Below are 11,475 nucleotides of genomic sequence, written 5' to 3'. Positions count from 1 at the left end.
AAATATATAAAACTATAAAAGTCTTTATAAAGGGTCAAATAAGCCCTTATATTTTTTGTTAAAATGCAAATAAGTCTCTGAATTAAAAATAATAATAATAATAATTAAACACTTGAATTTGTAAAAATTAGTTAAATAAATTATATTTACCAGTTTCAGTAAGTTATCAATAAATTATCCGTTGTTAATCACTATTAACAATCGTTGACCACCGTATATCACTCTTCATTACCGAAATTAAAATTAAAAATTAAAAATTAAAAAATCCGTTGCCAATGGAGAATGTGACCGGCGCCTTCTCTAATTGGAGAAGGGGACCAGCACCTTCTCCAGTTGGAAAAGGCAATCATCTGGTCGTCTTCTCCAGTTGGAGAAGATGACGCCCGGTCACCTTCTCCAACTGGAGAAGGTGGCCGTATGGTTGCCTTTTCCACCGAAGAAGGTGATCGGCCTTCTTCAATCGTAATTACAGTCGGTGATAGTTCGTCGGCCGTTATAATGGTTCGCCAGGTGCTGGAATGGTCGCCAGAACCCTAATGTCCGATTATCCCAAGTGGATAATCGACTATTGGGTTTGAATGCACCAAAATGATAAGTATAAGTTCGATTGAATTTTTTTAAAGTTCAATGATTTAATTACACTTTCGTGTAAAGTTATGTGCCTATTTGGCCCTTTTCCCGTATTAAAAATTAAAAGTTTACACATTTTAAAATGCTTTCATTGGAAAATTTTATCCCTACAAATTTAAACTTCCGGCGGTTGTCAATGGCAAAATATTGTGTAAACCATAACAAAAAATACATTCTTAATATATTAAAAGTATATTATTCATGTACTGAATGTATATTATATAAAATAATATATACTTTCAGTACTCAAATAATATATTTTCTTTGAATATAATGTATTTTATTAATATAATAAAAGTACATTATTTATGCATTGAATATATATATATATATATATATATATATATATATATATATATATATATATATATATATATATATATATATATATATATATAGTCCATGAGTTGTCCTGAGCAGATCATAACTGTAGACGACATATACCGACCTAATTAAGGGACAAAGTGCGGGCCAAATTAGTTTTTTCCATACGAGAGGGATTCAAACTCACGACCTCTCTTAAGGAATGAGAGTGTACGACCACTCACGCCAACCAAACTATTTTTTTTTTTTTGAAAAGTAACAAGCTGGTTTGAATATACATTATTTGATTGTACAGTCACACAATAATAATCTATTTGCCCAAAGAGCACAAGTGTGGCAAATTTCAAAGTTGTGCATAACAAAGATTTTAAAATTCAGCGACTAAAATATCACTATGTTCAGTCAGATGACCCAAAAAAAAAAAAAAAAAACTATAAATTCTTTTTGAATACTATTAACTCTATTACAATGTAGTATCTGTTTTACTTTCTCTAACTATTGCAGTCCAAAGAGTCAATACTCCACCACGGGGTTTGATCCTGTGACCCAGTCGTTATATCGTGGACCGCGGTGAACGACACCGTTTCTTTAAGTAAAGAAACGGCGCGCCGTTAGTGTTAACGGAGAGCGCATTGGGATGCATAATCGATTATGCACCACAGTGCACGATATAATTTGCCCCTGTGATCTTCCCTCAAGGGGAGCCACATAGAAGTGTCATCTGAGCCAGGGCCGGTTTTTTTTATTTTTGTGACTCCATTCTTATAAATAAATGAGGCCCTACCAAAAATATAAGTACAATCTTTAATGGTGAATGGTATTTGTGGCGAATGGTACAGGTTTCAAGTTAGCTCTACAGATTCAGGACTTGAGACATCATCTATTTAGGGAAATATAATGGTTTTGTCATGCTCAATTAATTAGGTCCTAATTATTAGGAGAAAGAAGTGATTTGAGATAAAATTTATGAGTTCTAGGATAAATTGTAGATTTTTTTTTTTTTTTTAATTTCTTAAGTAGCTATGTCAAAAATAAATATTGGACCATGTGTTGTTGCCCATCTTACACGCCTAAAATCCGGCCATGATCTAAACACAAGATGCTTGGCAAAACTATAAATATATTAAGCAGTCAAGATATACTTAAAAAAAATATTTTGTATAGACAATATAAACATATAACGTATCCTATTGAATTCAAACAGTTTGTAAAAGTTTTAACTACTTCAAGTTATTATCATGAGTTAGATGTAAACACCACAACTACACTAAGATAACTAAATAAATAAATAAATACATAACCCAAAAACATAACAAAATGTACCCTATTCAATTTAAACAACTTGTACGTATTTTACCTGTTTCAAATCAATATCTTGCACTAGATGTAAACACCTCAACCACACAGACTAAAAAAAAAAAAAAAAAAACATACCAAAGAAAGACGAAGAAATTCTTATGGTATATGAGCCTACGAGTACCACAGCAAATCCCTTCAACAAAAGATTTCGTCAAATTTGATGAAAATAGGATGCAAGAGGTGGCAGTCCTGGAATCAAACAATTACGGAGTATAAAATAACCCATTACTTGTGAAAGATGATTTTGTTTACAACATCAACGGGAAGGGCATAAGCTGGATCTATAGGTTTTAGCCCTGGATATTCCAAAAGTGAAAGACCTGCAGTGAAGAAAATGGTTATGCAATGAAAAAAAGTTGCCATTACCAGGGTTGCTTCAATCAGCAAGATAAATCTGATCAGTTTATTTGGTAATAGGTTAATAGTACACAGAATGCAGAGGGTTGTGATTACTAGTATGTTTTGAGAATTAAACTAAAACAGTTTTTATTTCCGAATCAGTTCACTTCAACTTTTCAATATATGGTGAATTAGTGAGTGCCTGAGTGGTGTAATTATAGTTTTGTTAAGAGTCCCACATTGAAAATATAAGAGAGAACATATGTGGTTATAATGCAATGGATTAGACTAACTAATTGATTGGATTCAGTTTTTAGTGTGGTTTGACCCATGTGCATTATAGCGAGTTGGTTTGACCCAAACTTAGAATGTAACTAAGTTTGACAGATAATTTTATGATTTTGGACTGGTGGTGGGGGTTAGTTATCCAACACTTACCAGCAACTCCAAAGTATGTATGGAAGACATCAACTGCATCTTCTGGCCTATCAGAAATTCCACCATTTTCTCTATCCTGCGCAATCATGAAGTACGGCTACTGATAAGATTGAACATGAAGTTGCTTAAGGAAAGAGAAAGAGAAGTAATGATATGTGACTAGTCGGGCGCCCGGGGGACGCCTAGCGCCTAGGCAGCCGAGTAATCCGAGTATATGTCTCTATTTTTCCCACTCGGGACTGGGAGTTGTTAGACTGTTATAATCCCCCAAACTAGTCAACTACATATGTTAGATGGTTAGTTAAGTACATGGCTGGAAGAATATAGAAGAGGAGTAGCCGAGCAGACAAAAAAAAAAAAAAAACATTCGCCCGAGTTGAGTGCTAACTCGGCCAAGTTGGGCACCAACTCAACCAAGTTAGGCGCCTAGTCGGCCAGCCGACTAAAAGCCGCCTAGGGCTGAAATCGCCTCAGCCTAGGGGCGCATAGCGCCTAGACCGATTTTTACAATACTGCTTTTGAGAGAGGATTTCAACTCAGCAACTTAGGATTCAGAACGAACCTGACAGTCCAAAATAAATTTTACAAGCTTCTCCTTGTCAATCCAGTGAACTCTGTCTATCATAATTAAGCTGGACAGAACCCACCAAGAGTAGCAGACCTGGATTCAATAATAGAAGCAAGATCAGTTACATCTTTAAAATCAAACCAGCAGCTTTTATGTATTTATCAAGCAGGAGTAAGTAACACACATCAGGAAGCTTCTCAGGACGCCCATTTAGACCCCCAGATTTAACTTGTCGTTCACATAACCACCAGCCAAGGAGGTCTCTGTCAACATGATGTAAAGAGCCTGTTATTGCAAGTGCTCCCACGCAACAAAAAACTGCAATAGTATTAAAATTAGAACGGATCATAGCACATGTGGTTAATGGCATCACAAATACATGACATTACATAAAACTAAAAAATAAGACGTGTTCAAATGCCAGAAAATGATAACGATAATCAGGGGCACATCCATTTTAAAGACCTCTCTATTTGATCTTCTATAACATATGAAATTAAGAAAACTTCCCAACGAAGAGGACCTCGCTCTAAGAAGACTTCCCAATCATTATAGCGAGCATTACAAGCATACAAAATGTATCATAAATGAAAAGTTCACTTGTTTTCTTTTATGATTACATGAATACCTAGCATCCTGATTATACTAAATAAATTCCATGAATCCATTATCACAATGCGAAATGGTTGAATAATGATTTACCAAGGTAGATTTAAGTAGATCTCTCTCTTATATGTCAAGAAACATGTAAGAACATTTGGTATAAAATTAATGTACTATATTATGCAACATACTTTGCCCGGCATGAGATTCTGCCCCAGGTGTGCAACCAAATCCACCATCCACATTCTTGCAACTTAATATGTACTGTACTGCTTTTTCAACATTGATTTTATCCAATCGTTTCAAAAGTGCAAGAGAACTTATTGCAATGTAAGAGAACCTAAAGAAAGAATTACAATATGTTATTCTCTTATCTCAATGATAACACTATTGTTAAAAGAAACACAAATAACATGTAAAACCTGTTCTCTGTAAGTGAACAAGGAAACTAAGAAGCAAAAATAAAGAATCCATAAGGTTTCAAAGTGCAGACAATTACCGTGTATCAATTTCACCCCACATGTCACCAGAAAAGGACCCATCTTCATTTTGCAGGCCTGCAATATCTGGGTATATATTCAAGTTCAACACCTTATAATTTAAGCATGAGATCCTTACCATTTCGCAGTTCCAATTAATAAATCAAGTCATCTTTAGACTGTTGATGAGTTCCATTTTTCTTTCTTTTTTCTTGTAAAGTTGGATTACTATATAGAAGATACACTTGAAATATAGAATGCATATCCCCATGGACAAAGTGGATAACATGTGTTGAGTGACACTAAAATGCAGTTATAAATTGTCAAAATATCAAGAGTCCCTGTTGAAGGATACAGTTTGAGACCTTGTCAATGTCAAGAACATTAAGTTTATCAAATAGCGCTAAAACTTGGATGGCACTAAGGGTATACAAGATATGTGGGTCATGTCCAATGTTACCACCAAATCCACCTGTACAGATAAACACAAGTTATAATATAAGTTAAATAGCAAATTCAATATTAATGTAGCCAGATGTTAGGCATTATCGGTTAGTTGGTAATCACATGTAACAGAATGAATAAGCTAACCCTAGGTCCAAGGAAAAGGAAAAACCCAATTCTCGGGGCTACTAGAAAGCAGAGCCTACAAAGCATAAAGAGGTGACATGTAGGCAGCTTAATCCTATTTGAAGCAGAGTGGCTATTTTCACAATTCTAGCCCATGACTCCAGATTAAATACTAAACTATTTGCATCAAATCACCAAGGAACGTCACCTCCAAAAGGGTAAAGATCAGTGCAAAAAAGAGTAAAAGATTTTTAACAGAGTTGGACATCTATCTGATTATACCAGTAGGACAAAATTTAGACAGTAAACAATAAAAACTTAGTATAGGAACACAAACCAGATTCATGTTGACACTGCATTAACCAAGGAATGACCTCATCTTGATCCACTACATCAAGCTTCCCTAGAATATCAAGAGTAGTCAATCCCCAGTATGCTCCACTTAATCTAAGATGCTCCATCACCACAGATTCAAAATCATCTTTCTTCTGAAGGTATGACAGAATAACTTTCATAAAGATTACAACTATAGTTTATAGTCATAAATATCTACCAAATGGAAAATACATCTGATTCAAAATCATCTTTCTTCTGAAGGCATGACAGAATAACTTTCATAAAGATTACAACTATAGTTTATAGTCATAAATATCTACCAAATGGAAAATACATCTGCAAAAATTCAACAATATTCAAAATAGCCATAATTTAACATGGTAATTAACAAGTTAACATGCCAAATGCACCTACCATGAATGATAACTTCTTATTGGCTAAATAGTTTGATGGTTTATATCTCTTTGTCCAGAACAAAGAATCTAGACAAGGAGAGGAATTAGAAATATACAATTTAATTCCTCTCCTCATCCAAATCCTTCTGGACAAAGAGAGGAAGACTTGGATGTAGGAGGAGATGGATGATGATAAGATGCCACATAAGTTTTAAGTATATATACTATATAAGTATGAAGTGGCATGACATGGTGTCCATGTTAGCAGCAACCTCACTTTTACATGCAATTAAAGGTCAAAAGGGCTCAATTGCATTTTCTTTTGCAAGATGCATATTTGAAGCTTTTTTCAGTCCGAGGGTCCAATTGCATTGTTTTAAATAGTTCAAAAGCTTATTTGACCATTATCCCGAAAAATAATAATAAGTAAAGCAAGAGTTAATTGTAGAGCAATTCTTGAGTTTAAGCCCACCAACTTTGCTTTCCCGTTCAAGTTTCTTTATTTCATATAGAAAAAGCAATTGTGTTTATGTGATTAGGTGAAGCCATTTTCATAGATTCATTAATAACAAACAAATTGCTATTAATCACAAAAATAATATATATAATCCTGACCTTTTCAACTGATATAATGTACTTAACATGTTTTTCCACCATAAGCCCTTCCATTCTGCCATTCAAGACACATCAGTACAATATATCAATTGCTCAAAAATAAAAATAAAACAAAAAAGACATCCTTTTAGTACAATTTGAGATTGTTATGCCTAAAAGGATTTATTTTTCATTTATCAAATACTGAATAATATACACTACTAATTTCTGTCTAGCAGAAGAAAATAATGAATTTTTAGATAAACCATTACCACATTTCATTTCTTTAGAAATCCAAAAGTTAACAAAGATGGAAAATAAGCAGAAGAGTTACTTGTGGTTTAAGCCAATCATTTTAGTGCTGTCAAATCTATGCCAGAACATTGCTATAATAAGAAAGGAGAAGTCAGGATTGCTTTAAAGGATTTAGACATATAAGAATGTCCTTTTTCTGTATTTATTATTTGTTATATACTCTGCAATAATTGCTGTTTGAAATTATTTGGTCATACGTCTTCAAAATTAGATAAATTGTTTATCATCTTTAGGGTTTATATATATGTATGCGTGTGTATGGTTTTTCTATGGCACCAATATTACCGGGTGTCCGTGTACAACCAACTATGATATACCTAAAATTGGTGTCAGGTGCTGACATTACCTGGCCAATTATATACTTCGTATGAATCCAGGACAGTAGGTTTCAATCCTATTTGTTTGCCAGTGAGTTACGCTTTGTCATGGGTTTTCTATAAATCAATTTGAACAATGGTGGGCTTCCTATGAATATCAAGCAAGCTAGTTATACTCCTAATTGTTAAATACAAGGGCTCTTCTCGTATTACCTGAAAGCTTCAACTTCACAGAAAGCTAAAACTTATGTTTTTTCCAAGGTTCAATCAGCAACTCAGAAGAAACTACGAAAATCAGAAATACTGACGAAATTTCTCAATCTGCATATCCACAGAACCATTTCAGAACATCAGATAAAGTGACAAACACATAGGATATTGCAGAGAATTCAATTTTCATGAAAAGAAACTGTAATTCATACCATGTCATTACAGAACCATCAGCTTGCAGGGGGATTCCTCCGCAGATTCACTGCCAAACAACTCAGAACTACAAAAAAGAATTGCTACTGAAATTACACTTTTCAAACTTTGCTTATGGAGATTCTTCAGTAGAATGGCGACATTTCCAAGCTTCAATAATCAAAGTTCATATGAAATTCCAATTCCAATCAGGAATCTGATCTCAAAACTCAGATGAACTTGTATATCTCACACGAATTGTGACAATGCACCTTTAGACCAAAAACCAGTAAATTGCACAAATGCAAGAAAAAAGAATAAATGTAAATGGAGAACTACTATTTAGGATGTGTTTGGAAACCGAAAATGACTTCTGTAAAATGTTTTATGGAAAATAAGTCATTTTCCAGAAAACATTTTCCTTTCTAGTGTTTGGTTGCATTCTAGAAAATTGGCATGGTGTGTTTGGTTCATTTTTTGGAAAATGAGCAGAATTATATAATTTAAACATTTTAATTCCTGTCTTTTTTTCCATATTAATCTGTTTTCACCTTAAAAGTTCTAGTCTTTACTATGTTTTCTGTCCAAAGCAATACTATGAACTCTGCTCAAATCCAGGAATCAGGACAGTTAATTTTCATAGGAAGTTATGCAATTAAAGACTGCAAATCAAACTGAACAAGGGGCCGAGGAGATTCCAAATTATAACCAAATGAACCTGAAATTTCCTTGAGAACAGCTTCTTGCGGAGGATTTGGTTCGGAGTCGTCCGGAGATGAAAATGGGGTTTCGTTATCGGAGTAATTCAGATGTTGGTCCTTCTCGAGAACAGACGATGGTCCTGGGCTTGAAGAGTTTACAGCCACAACCCAAATGCGGAATTTCGGGATTTCGGGCAGAGAAGAATGAAACGGAGGGGGACGCTCGGTTTCGAGGAAGGGCTCGCCGCCTTTCTTTTCTAGCTCGGCTCCGGCGATGGCGAGACTGTGAGGAGAGAGTGAGAGACGACAAATTGTGAGGAGAGAGTGAGAAAAACAAAGGATTTTACTTTAACTATACAAATGTTTTTTTTTTTTTTTTCATGAGTTACCAAATATGTAAAACTTATAAAATTATGTCAGGGAATTATTTTATGGGTTTTCAAACACACTGATGAGATATGCACCCCTAGGACCGGATGAATACATGACCCAAGCGGGATAGTAAGCGATCAAGTTGTGAGTCGGGAGGTACTGAGCGAAATAAGGAATACGTCTTGCCAAGGCCAAAGATGGTGAATGTTGATCTTGCTAGAATCATCAACTCATAGTGAAAGCCATCCTGCTTGGCGGAGGACAACGCGAACTGATCTTGAGGAGTAGATCGAGAGGAAGAGGCATCCTGAGCCGATCAAGTGAAGAAGGCGTCCTGATCTAATCGAGTGGAGGAAGCATTTGGACTGATCGAGTGAAGGAGGCATCCAGGAAGCCGAGCGAAAGGAGGAGGGGGTCAGGTGAATGGAAGAGTCGAGGTGCCTAACGAGTGAAGGAGTAAGCTGAGATGAACCGAGTGGGAGATAAACCTAAAGCCGGGTGGTGAAAGGTGTTGGTAAGAGACGGTTGGGAGGAGAAGAGTCAGAGTAGTCCGTTGAGATGTGCCATTAATGAGCAATTAATGAAGAGTTAAGGGCAATGATGAGGAGTTAATAGCACTAGCGCAGGCTATCGTGGAAATGAGCCGCTGGACGGGCGTGCATAGTGGACGTTTAATGCATTTATTGTTCATTATTAACACATTTATCGTATTATGACGAAGTTGAGTTCAACGGCCACTCGAACCCCTATAAAAAGCCTTCTAAGGCACTGTAAAAAGGATAATGCAATTTATATACACGAGCAAATTTGAGAGGACAATATGAGTGTTTCCTATATTTTCGGCAATTTGCTACTATTTCGGTTGTGTTGGACCACTGGTAGGCTACTCCAAAAGTCTGAAAACCAATACTAGCGTCGTCTATGGGGACTGATAGAAAGTCATGTGTCCTCTGTTGCTAGTTTTGAGAGACAAAGCGAGAGAGAGGTTTCCGAGGAAAAAAGGTGTCAAGATGGCCGGAGGAAGGTCCCAAAGTCGTGCCACCAGTGGAAACCACCCAAAGTAGTGCTATACTCGTAGGCATACTTGAACGTATATACTACATCAGGTACAATTATGTATAGTATATTTGGTTGTACGACTAGGAATTATTGGCGTCAATATTTGATAGTACACGATACAACAAAAAATAGTATACATGGTTGCACTCGGAATTTTTGGCACTGTAGATGTGGTGATGCTATTCTCGTTTTAATTGCAAATTGCAGTTGTCCTACCCTTTTCATATGCAATAGCCTTTTTCACTAGTTAGACACCATTGTCCGATGTTGTTGTCGTCATCATCATTACCATGAATTTTTTTATGGTGCTGATAATATTAGGTACAAGCATGTATAGTATATTTGGTTGTACAATTAGGTATTAATGGCATCAATATTGACAGTAGGCGGTACAACAAAAAACAGTGTACATGGTTGTACCTGATACTATTAGCATACACTTTTCTTGTTTTAATTGCAAATTGCAGTTGTCCTACCCTTTTCGTATGCAATAGTTTTTTTCACTAGTCAGACACCATGGTCTTTATTGTCATGGATTTTTTTACGGTGCTAATAGTATTAGGTACAATAATGTATAGTATATCTGGTTGTACAACTAGGTATTACTGGCATCAATATTGTTAGTACGCAATACAATAATATATAGTATACATGATTGTACCTGGTATGGTTGACACAACAGGTGTAGTGATTTGGTGTTGCTTATTTCGTTTTAATTGGAAATTTCAGTTATCCTACCTTTTCATTTGCAATAGCTTTTTTCAATAGTTAGACACCATGGTCCCTCATGTTGTCGTTGTCATCATCGTCATTATCATGGAATTTTTTATGATGCTAATAGTATTAAGTACAACAATATATAGTATATCTTGTCGTACAACCAGGTATTATTGGCAATTTGACATCAATATTGATAGTATGCGATACTACAAAAAATAGTATACATGATTGTACCAGGTACTATTGGCACTTTATAAATTTTGTTATTGTTATTATTACTAGTCTCTTATGTGTGATGCACGAAAATAAATGCTTAATATTTGTGATTGATGTTAAAATCATAGTTATATTGAAATATTTTTATTTTTTTAAAATAATTAGTATTTTAACATGTGCGTTGCACGGAATAAATTTTGTTATAATATTTTAAGAATACACCTCATCAACATCTTTGGATTACACAAGAATGTCAATTGAAGAAACAAGTTGGCATAACAAAAGTGCAGCAGTTGCGCCATGTGTTTCAGATATTGTATTGTCTTTCTAAGGAACCTGTAACTACACCATGTCTTTTTGAGTTGTAATCTATTTATAAATTTTTTTGGTTAAATGCACCATGTATCTATTTATTATATTTAAACTAGGTCTATATTATATAAAACTTTCTTGGATTGAAATATAAATAAATATATTTATTTTATTTCTCTTCGTAGAGTCCATTTATCTTTGTAATTTTACATATATATTGGACCCTTTACATATTGTATAAAATTTTAAATTGTAACATGTAATTTGTATTTTATAACTTGTAATATTTTGATCACTAAATTGTTAGACTGTAAGGTTTAACTAGTTTAATTTGAAGTTGTTAATTTTTATTTTAATCCGAACAAAACCGAAATATGACTAAAATCGATTGAACCCCAAACAAATAATATCCGATGTAATTTATAC

General features: G+C 34.7%; 1 protein-coding gene across 1 annotated transcript; it reads right to left on the bottom strand.

Annotated features, from left to right (window-relative positions):
• Positions 1 to 2,264: 2,264 nt before the first annotated feature.
• LOC109160034 (geranylgeranyl transferase type-2 subunit beta 1) lies at positions 2,265 to 7,004 on the bottom strand. The gene is made up of 10 exons (XM_019308145.1): positions 6,970 to 7,004; positions 6,657 to 6,711; positions 5,648 to 5,798; positions 5,096 to 5,212; positions 4,761 to 4,827; positions 4,453 to 4,601; positions 3,843 to 3,976; positions 3,653 to 3,751; positions 3,091 to 3,166; positions 2,265 to 2,633 (listed from the first exon to the last, which is right to left on the bottom strand). The coding sequence occupies exons 1-10, from the start codon at positions 6,987 to 6,989 to the stop codon at positions 2,539 to 2,541; spliced, it is 963 nt and encodes a 320-aa protein (XP_019163690.1). The 5' UTR covers positions 6,990 to 7,004; the 3' UTR covers positions 2,265 to 2,538.
• Between the last annotated feature and the right edge of the window lie 4,471 nt (positions 7,005 to 11,475).

The sequence above is a fragment of the Ipomoea nil genome, unplaced genomic scaffold (genome assembly GCF_001879475.1).
Source record: "Ipomoea nil cultivar Tokyo-kokei standard unplaced genomic scaffold, Asagao_1.1 scaffold2845, whole genome shotgun sequence".
In the NCBI taxonomy this organism is placed as follows: Eukaryota; Viridiplantae; Streptophyta; class Magnoliopsida; order Solanales; family Convolvulaceae; genus Ipomoea; species Ipomoea nil.
The sequence above is the reverse complement of the archived record's forward strand: the minus strand, read 5'-3'. Positions and strand labels throughout refer to the sequence as shown.